The sequence below is a fragment of the Oratosquilla oratoria genome, chromosome 42, assembly GCF_046742065.1.
Source record: "Oratosquilla oratoria isolate Oo_2021 chromosome 42, ASM4674206v1, whole genome shotgun sequence".
NCBI classification, from domain to species: Eukaryota; Metazoa; Arthropoda; class Malacostraca; order Stomatopoda; family Squillidae; genus Oratosquilla; species Oratosquilla oratoria.
The window spans coordinates 2,356,126-2,366,125 of record NC_134818.1 but is presented as its reverse complement, the minus strand read 5'-3'; the positions used below and the strand labels follow the sequence as shown (position 1 = coordinate 2,366,125).

Genomic DNA, 10,000 nt, shown 5'->3' with positions numbered 1-10,000 from the left:
TTTCCTTTGGGAAAGGAAGAGTTCCAATGAACAGGAAGTCAAACCTGTTAATTGATAGTCACATAGCAAGTCACCTGGATCTAGGATCATGACAAGGAAAGGACGCTTACAATGTTGAAACTTTTTTTTGTGGGGGGGCCATGATAATAAAGACATAGACACGTGATGAGGATGGACATAGAGAGGTGCCCTCTAAGAGTCTAAGGTCTTACCTCTGGGCACCGAAGAGGGACAAGGCCAAGAGGGAGACCCAGGAGAAGATGGAAGGATGGAATCAAAGAAGCAATAGAAACGAGAGGAGAGAAAATGGAGACGATGGAAGACGAAGAAGAGAAGTACAGAGGTCAAACCCAACTGAGAAACTTTGCGAGGCATCACAACCGACAGGGCAACTGCCCTAACTGGAATATGGCGAGAAGAAGCTGAGGGGATGATCAAGAAGGAGCGATATGAAGGAGTGAAATCATATTTTGCGGTGCCAGGAGTAGATGAGAAGGGAGATTGATTTGTGTGCTGTAAGGAGCCTGAATGATGATGACTACGCGGCGCGTTTAAAAAAAAAAAAACTAAATCACAAGTATACATAACAAAGGATTAGAAAGGATTACAAAGGCGGAGCATGCCAACAGGAGACCTTTTTGGTCCATATCTAGGTCGGGTGTGAAAAAAATTATAATAATGATAAACAAATAAATGAATAGATAAAAACTATAATAATGTAAATAAAAATAAAATAAACAGATGCATAAGTACAGTTTCATAATAAACAGGTAAATAGTAAATAATAGTACATTGACATAACTAATGATAAATGAGAATCAAACAAATAATGATAAACAAACGGACAAATGATAACATAAAAAAAAAAAACAGAGGTAAGGGACTATGAAAAATGGATGAAGCAAAAGTCTACTGAATGGAAAGGAGATTGGTATTCTTAAAAAAAAATCCTTATAAAAATCTTATATAAATCCTTGGAAGGGAAAGATTTATATAAGGACTTTTTAAGAATACAACCGTAAAAATCTTACGGTAGTATTCTTTAAAAAAAAAAATCCTTACATAAGTTTTTTTTTAAGAATACCACCGTAAGATTCTTACAGTAGTATTCTTAAAGAAATTCTTTCCTTACATAAAATCTTTCCCTTCCAAGGATTTACATAAGATTTATATAAGTAAAGATTTTTTTTAAGAATACCACCGTTAGAAGTGACCATGGAAGTGGTGGAACAGGATTTTTGATGTATGAGAATGGACAGATGGGGAAGATAAACACAGACTGGAGGAGTGAGGATCTGGATTGGAAAAGGACGGATAAGATTAAGAAAATATAATCTATGACTGGAAAGCAAAACAGAGGAACGGAAATGAATTATGTGAAAATGAAACGCGACAGAATATACCTCAATGCAAGCGGTGATGAGATAAAGACAAAAATAAACAAATAAACAAATAAACAAATAAACAAATAAACAAATAAACATATAAACATATAAACAAATAAATAAATAAACAAATAAACAAATAAATAAAATTCTGTAAGTAGGTGAATACAGTCATAGGAATGTACCCCTCATGGTTACAGACAGCAGGGTGCCTAGTCCCATCACTCTGTCCCGTTTTAACCGCCTTTACGACCTGAGTGGGGAAACCCGGTGGCAGTATTCTTTCCCCCCCTACCACTGGCTGCATGAGGAGCTAAGATGAGAGGGAGGAAGGGGTGGTGGAGGGGAGTGGAATGGGTGGGAGTAGGTATGTGCCTTTGACTTAGCTATCCCCCTTGTAAGGGGAAAAAAGCTCTTAGTATATAGATAGATAAATAGATTAATGTAATTAGAAGGCCAAAGAAGAAGACGAAGACTAGAACAGGTAAGAACTGAACACATATTTCGTATTTCAGCGCTTTCGTTTTTGGGGCCAATATCATGCAGAAAATCTGGAATTAGGGAAGTTGTAAAGGAGGAATTTAAAGAGAGGAACTGAGAGGAGGGATAGTGGAAGTCGTAAGTGATTAGTATTCTTATCTGATCCCATATGTGGTCCCATATGTGGTCCCTCCATATGTGGTCTTCTCCTGCAGTTGAAACCGCATTACACGCATTGTCTATACCAGATGAAACCTATAAAACAAAACCAGAGGTTCTATCTACGTCAGCTGATTCATGTAAACAAACCCGGGCAGCTGATTAATGTAAACAAAACCAGCCAGCTGATTAATGTAAACAAAACCAGTCAGCTGACTGATGTAAACAAAACCAGTCAGCTGATTCATGTAAACAAATCCAGCCAGCTGATTAATGTAAACAAATCCAGTCAGCTGATTAATGTGAACAAAACCAGTCAGCTGATTCATGTGAACAAAACCAGTCAGCTGATTCATGTAAACAAAACCAGTCAGCTGATTCATGTAAACAAAACCAGTCAGCTGATTCGTGTAAATAAATCCAGTCAGCTGATTCGTGTAAACAAAACCAGTCAGCTGATTCATGTAAACAAAACCAGTCAGCTGATTCATGTAAACAAATCCAGTCAGCTGATTAATGTAAACAAATCCAGTCAGCTGATTAATGTGAACAAAACCAGTCAGCTGATTAATGTGAACAAAACCAGTCAGCTGATTCATGTGAACAAAACCAGTCAGCTGATTCATGTAAACAAAACAAGTCAGCTGATTAATGTAAACAAAACAAGTCAGCTGATTCGTGTAAATAAATCCAGTCAGCTGATTCGTGTAAACAAAACCAGTCAGCTGATTCATGTAAACAAACCCAGTCAGGTGATGTGTGTAAACAAAAAAAATCAGCTGATTCGTGTAAACAAAACCAGTCAGCTGATTCATGTAAACAAAACCAGTCAGCTGATTCATGTAAACAAAACCAGTCAGCTGATTCGTGTAAACAAGACCAGTCAGCTCATCCATGTTAACAAATCCAGTCAGCTGATTCATGTAAACAAAACAAATCAGCATATTAATGTAAACAAAACTGGCCAGCTAATTCATGTACTAATATCAAGGTGTCAGAGAGATGAACACTTGGTACCAGTGACAAGGCGGTGCCAGAGATGAACACCTGACACCAGTGACAAGAAAATACCAGGGAAATGAATAAAATAAACTGGCACCAGTGACAAGTAGGTGTCAGAGAGATGAACACTTGGCACCAGTGAGATGAACAAAATTGCCTGGCACCAGTTAGAAGGGATAATCACGGAGATGAATGTAACAGTTTGGTACATACATATACCAAAGGCTTTTTCCCCCTTACACGGGTAGAAAAAAAAACATAGAAACCACTCCCACCCATTCCATCCCCTACATATTCCACTCCCCTCTTCCCTCCCTTTTATCTTATCACCTCCTGGATGACGGGTCATCCCTGCATCTTGTCCACTGCCCTGGGTCAGAAACAGTGCCGCAAGACACAGCACATCCACAGCAAGGCCGCTTCATTAAATCGGCGACCCCCCCTCCATGGTGCCAGCTAGAAAGGACGAAAAAGTGTCACCTAATAGGAAGCTAGCGGCATCTATTAATTTCTCTTTTAACACGATGGCTCTGGAATAGGGAATAACATCCTATTTACTTACCTATTATTACTCATCTCACCCCTCAAAGTCCTATTTGATAGTAAACAATGTGTTGACCGCATGAACACCATGAACCCAAAGGGCAATTACCTCCGAACAATAATCAATTCTTTGCGTCATCTGGATGGTCCTTCGGGGTTCGAACCCAGACCTTTTCAATGACACGAACACGCCATTGATCACACCATAGCTATGTGCAGGTGAGCACACTGGTTCCCGTGCGGACCCTCCGCCGACTCTCTTGTGGTCCTTCAGTTCACGCAGGTCGTCACTTTCTCTCCGCGCGTCCCCCTCCCGTTCTTATAATTGTCGAAGGCAATAATAATAATTAATAATTAATAATTAATAATTAATCATTAATAATTGATAATTAATAATTAATAATTAATAATTAATAATTGATAATAATAATAATAATTGATAATAATAATAATAATAATAATAATAATAATAATAATAATAATAATAATAATAATAAAAATAATAATAATAGTAATAATAATAACAATAATAATAATAATAATAATAATAATAATAATAATAATATTTTTACTTGGCAATGAATCAGATACATGAAATACAGATAATGAAAAGAACACATAGTTCGAAATTACAATTAAAATTGCCGAGGAAAACACACACACACACAAAATGTAAACTTATTTCTCCATCTACTCCTCCCTCCTCCTTCATCCCTGACATAGCTGATTTCACCAACTTGCACACGCACGCATACGATTAGGTAAAAATAGGTAAACACATAATTATCTAAAATAAATAAATAAATAAATAAATAAATAAATAAATAAATAAATAAATAAATAAATAAATAAATAAATAATTAAAGGTGAAAGCGCACGCACACGCTTGCTGGTGTAATGGTAAGTGTCTAGACTTTCCGCTCACGGCTTGAAAGGTTCACGAACTCAGACAGCCGTTACTGTTTCACTAGGGCAGTGGTCGGTATCCTGCGGCACTTTCAAGCCACTTCTGTGGCTCCAGAATCTTCTTACAAAATAATCATTCCATGAAAACGAAGGCGTCATATGCCGTACATTTGTAAAACATTCAAGGCAAAATTACATATACATACAGTATATATGTTATTCAACTTCGAAAAATCTGTAGCCATCAGTTACTATGATTTATAGAAGTGTCTTTTCTAATCTGAACTCAGCTTTTTGTATTGCGGCTCCGAAAACACAAAAAATAAATATCAAAGTTTGAAAATATGGCTCTTCTAGCTTTTCACGGGTTTTATGACGTCACAGGTCACGTGCCCACTGTGGGGTCGGCCATATTGGCCGTCTAGCCGCGCGAGTTACAAACCCTTGGAGAGTTTGGAAGAGAGTTCGGAGTTTATCAGAAAAATAGGGATCTTTTGTGTAGCTGTTGGCTGCAATACAAGTGCTGAGGAAGTTATCGTTCGGGGCATGGAGCGTTACATTGTAACGGAATGCCCCTAGAACTCAATCAACAAGTAACAACAAGTAACAAGTAATAACAGACAGAAGTGTCCATATCTCTCATTTTATCGTTCCTCTGCTGAGACTGAGAGAAGGAAGAGATGGATTGGAGCTGTGAAGAAGGAAGGCTGGAGACCAACTCGAGACTCCAGTACCCATTTCATATCAGATTTGTATTTTATTTCTAAGACGTCATGGTTTGTCAAAAATAAACATTATTTAAAACCATAAACCTCCGAAAACGGAATTACAATGTAAGTTATATTAGAGGAAACCTGGTTTACAAGCCCTATATTTTGCTGATAACTTAAAATATTTCTTGAAATGTCATGAAATGTTGTGTACTTTAACATTATTTTATGTTAAGCATCTGGAGGGATATTTATCAATATCATATTAACTATTCAGCTGTGTATGTGCCCAAAGATGGTTGGGTTGTACTAAAACACGTATTTATAAAGCCTAGATAATCCAATTTCTCCCTTAATACTCAATTCTGGTGAACTTAGTTAAGATTGTCATATTATGCTACTTTTGGCCAAGTTATGTTAGATTATGCTACATTACGATATTCGAGTACATTAGATTACATTTGCTAATATTTAAGTTTTTATGTTGTACAAACTTTACTATTTTAACCAGAATAATACAATTGATAATACACTATAATTGTGTGTGTGTGTGTAATAATAATAATAATAATAATAATAATAATAGGTTTATTGATATAGCAGTGATACACTGACAATAATACAATAGAGTAATTGCATGAGTAATACTTCTAGTCTAAGTTTTACAGTGTGTGTGTGTGTGTTTGTGTGTGTGTGTGTGTGTGTGTGTGTGTATGTGTGTGCGTGCGTGTGTGTGTGTGTGGGGGGGGGGTTCTGGGGGCATAGTTCTCAGTTAGGGTTCTTGAAGTCTGGCAAGGTTGTGGTGGTCCAGAAGTACAACCCCAAGGTCCTAAAGATAAGTTGTATGAAAGTTTAGGTCAGGCTAGGATACGTAGCAAATTAGATATCTATCGGGTAGCTCAAAAAATGGCCAGATACTGCAAGCTCGATTAATAATTTCGGCATATCATCAAATAATGGGCATTGTTCACGCAAATAAAATGCAATTCTTAATCATGTATATTATAAAAAAAAATAACAAGATCAAATACTTAAAGTAGCCTTAATACCAAAACCCCTCAAAATAAACAGTATTAAAACAATGTTTAGGAAGAATTTCAACAAATATGTAGTCACGTGATTTGTTTTTATTTATTATTTAATGGTTCTAAACATGTCAAAATTCAAATTCGTACAACCCGCCAATACTTTCCTTGGGAATGACTGAGATATGTGGCGTTTAATTATAGCAATAATAATGGGAACATTCCTACCCACATCTACAGTGGTAAGTTATGAAGGAAAATAATAAGTTAACACGAAACCAAGTAGACTACGAGTTTGAACTTAATTTCATGCGACAAACTATATCCCTTGTTTATACATTTACTAATTATACCGTTTGTCGCAAGGCTATCACTTTGTGGCACCGTTTTTATTATCATTATTATTATTATTTACTTTATAATAGTTTTTATTAACTTATTTATCATTATTATTATTCTTTCGCATCCGACTTTGATATGGACCAAAAGGTCTCCTGTCGGCATGCTCCGCCTTCGTAATCCTTTGTAACGCATTCTACACAATTCATTGGTAAGAGTGCTGTCATCTTGCTAGTCCTCCTGACCCTACTTTTGTATAAACTGGTCAATACTTCCTTTAGCGGTTCCTCTGAAGTTCCAATATCGCACCCATACGCCTCCCACTTTCTTATTTTTCTCAACTGAGCAACTACTTCACCCGGGATGGATTGTGTACAGAACACAACGTCGAGACTGTACAAATTCGAACCACGCTTGATGACCACCTTATGAGTCGATAGCCTTAAAAAGAAGAAGAAAAAAAAAAAAAGCACAGAACAAAATGCCTACGTGAGCCATCTCCCAAGCCTTGTCAGTGGATGCCTAGGTATGGTACTTTCTTTTTCTACGCCTAACAGCCTAGTTTTACTAGCATCATGTTACCTCTCACTAGTCTCAGTCACGATGAGACACTTGTTATTGTTATACTTAAGCTGTGGCCACTAAGCTAAACACAAACAACGTAAACATTAACAATGCGAGGGAAAGCTACAAGCCCAATATGGCGGACTAACAAATCACGCGATAAAGTTACATGGGTGAAACCCGCCAATAAGGATTTCCGTCCACTGCTATGCTCGTGGTGTTCCGTCTTCATGTCTCATTTTATCTAGACTGTTTTTAAATCCGTGTATTGTTTTTGCACACACCATTTTCTCATCTAACTTGTTCCAAATGTCTATTACTCTGTAGGGAAAGTTGTTCTTTTTCAGATCTCTTCTATAATTGTCTTTCTTGATTTTCTTTCCGTGTCCTCTTGTATTTCTACTATCCCATTTTATTAGATCCTCTCTATTGTGTGTGTGTGTGTGTGTGTGTGTTAGGTCACAGCATTGCCAGAGATCAGTCTATAATGTAAGCTCTGAATTTCATTTGGGAAGATAATAAACTGTTGCTCACAAGCAGAACACGTGATCCAAAACCATGGTGAAGCCCACAGAAAGACTGACCAAGTGCGGCTTACAGGTGAAGTGGTTAGCGTCGAGGGCTGTCAACTGTGTAGATCCAGTTCGTGCCTCACTCAGGGCATGCTTCTTCAGAATACCGCAAGCTTTTACTGTCACCCCTTGAGCAAAGGTCTGGGTGTGTGGTGTGTGTGTCAAGTAAGGTCATCCATAGGACAAACTACACTTCGGCTCTCATCCAGGGAGGTAATGGCTGTCGATCACGAGTCCAGCACGTGATCTATGACGACAGTGATGAAGCACAGCGTACAGGCGATGATACGGATGTGTACATTTGTGCCCGTGGATCACATTTGTGATTTTCTTCTGGCTAGCACGAAAACCCAAGAAGTAGGTTTGTCACCTTCCTTCAGATATTTTACTCTGGCTGATTTTAGACGATTTTATTTAACTTAGAAGGAAATGGGGGGGGGGGCTCCAGCCAGGAATGGATGTCTAAACACTTGTGCTCGTGGGTGCCTGGCGCGCACACATACATACACACACACACACACACACACACACACACACACACACACACACACATATATATATATATATATATATATATATATATATATGTGCACAACAACGAATGGGTCCCAGTGAACATATATACATTTCTATCAACCACAATTCACTTTAATTCTAAGCCATCAACATCGAGACTCGAGGAGGCCAACATGCAGAAATGGAAACGTGGTATACATATATATATATATGTATATATATATATATATATATATATATATATATACATACCAGCCTAGCACATTACTGGATCATATGAAGAATCTGTCTCAAAACCCCAAACAGCTCGAGGTGGGGGGGGGGGGATGGAACTCGTCCTATGATCCAATTCTCTCATGTTGACAAATTAGTATTGAGTAGCTCGAATGCATTGATATACATAAAGTGTAAGGAAGTATAGCATACGCAGAACGGTCTATTAAATTTATCACATGGCCGTAGTGAAGAAACACGTGGCAAAATATAATCTCAGATTACAAAACTGGTCATGCCACATCATCTCCTGCAGGTTAGTTCGGCTTAAGTTAAATTGGGCTTGGTTAAGTTAGGTTTCGTTAAGTTAGGTTGGGTGACATTGTGAGATTAAGTTAGGATTTGATTAATTTAGGAATATGAGGTAGAAACGCAGTGTACATGACTTCAGACCCACACTTTAATCCTAAACCAATAAAACTAGTCCACACCCCTCATCCGAGCAATCCGTCTTCCTACCCATAAAATTTTAGTGAGTTCCCTCTAAACCTTGATCTTAGCGACGACTTGTCGCCTTGATACGGCAGAGTGAGGACGGGTGAGAGCGGGAGGTGAAGGAGGAAGGGAGGGAGGGGAAGGAGAAGCGGGTGGGGGGGGTCAGTGAGGGCGCTAGTCTCGTTCCTATGACATTTGGCGGGCCGTAGACGGCGCGAGAACTGTCAGATACACAAAACCCCGCCCCATTCTTTCTGCGAGGCTTGTCATCTCACTAGCAGCCGTGACAGCTAAAGAGATTGGTTCACAATGTATCCAAATGGTAGAGAGCAACACACACAAAAATGAAACTGAAGGAGGAAAATGGAAAGCGCTGGAGGAGGAAGGAAGGAGAAGGAGGAGGAAGAGGAGGCTCTCTTCCCCCCACGTGGGGCCGCCTGTCGTCCCGCCAAAGCTCAGACCCTGGCAAGCGCGTTTTCCAAAACAGCCAAAAGACAACCCACTTACCTTGGTCGTCAGTCTCGAAAACGATCTCCTCTTGAAGCATGACCTCCTCCATGGTGCCTGGACAACAACGCTGAAGCTGTTCTTCGTCAGGAGGGAAGAAATATCGAAAGGTAATCACAGAGCTAAGACACTTGCACAACGCGCGCTGCAGTCTACCTCTCCTGACAGCTCGCTCGCACGTGGGGTGCGCAGCGGCACTGCGCCTGTGGGCGGGGCTTCAAAAGCGCGGGACGGCCTTCGATTGGCTGCCGCGGGGGGACAATCCCCAGAAGCGCCAAGTTTGAATTCCCGAAAGCTGTGTGACTATTGACAAGTTTACGGAAATGAAAGGTGCCAAAAAGGCAATCAGGCGACTGAAAGGCCAAGGAGAGGTAATTTCTAAATAAAATGTAAAGACGAGGAGGGCGTTTGACACCTCGAAGACAACTGACATATACACATCTGCTGTTGTGAGGTCCGCCCGTGGACAGTAACGAGTGAGGAAGGATGGGAGGAAGAAGTGGTGTTGTATATCAGGGACAAACAGCGAGGCAGTGCGAACCACGGACTTGAAGAACAAACCTGAATCAGACAGACGAAAGCGA

At 39.3% G+C, this 10,000-nt stretch overlaps 1 protein-coding gene across 1 annotated transcript in view; it reads right to left on the bottom strand.

The window, feature by feature from the left end:
- The window catches only part of LOC143021425 (uncharacterized), a 175,701-nt gene extending 166,163 nt beyond the window's left edge, over positions 1 to 9,538 (bottom strand). The window contains exon 1 of the mRNA XM_076178877.1: positions 9,417 to 9,538. Within this exon, the coding sequence (XP_076034992.1) occupies positions 9,417 to 9,468 (52 nt within the window). The 5' untranslated portion in view covers positions 9,469 to 9,538. The remainder of the gene's footprint in view (positions 1 to 9,416) is intronic.
- Positions 9,539 to 10,000: the final 462 nt, after the last annotated feature.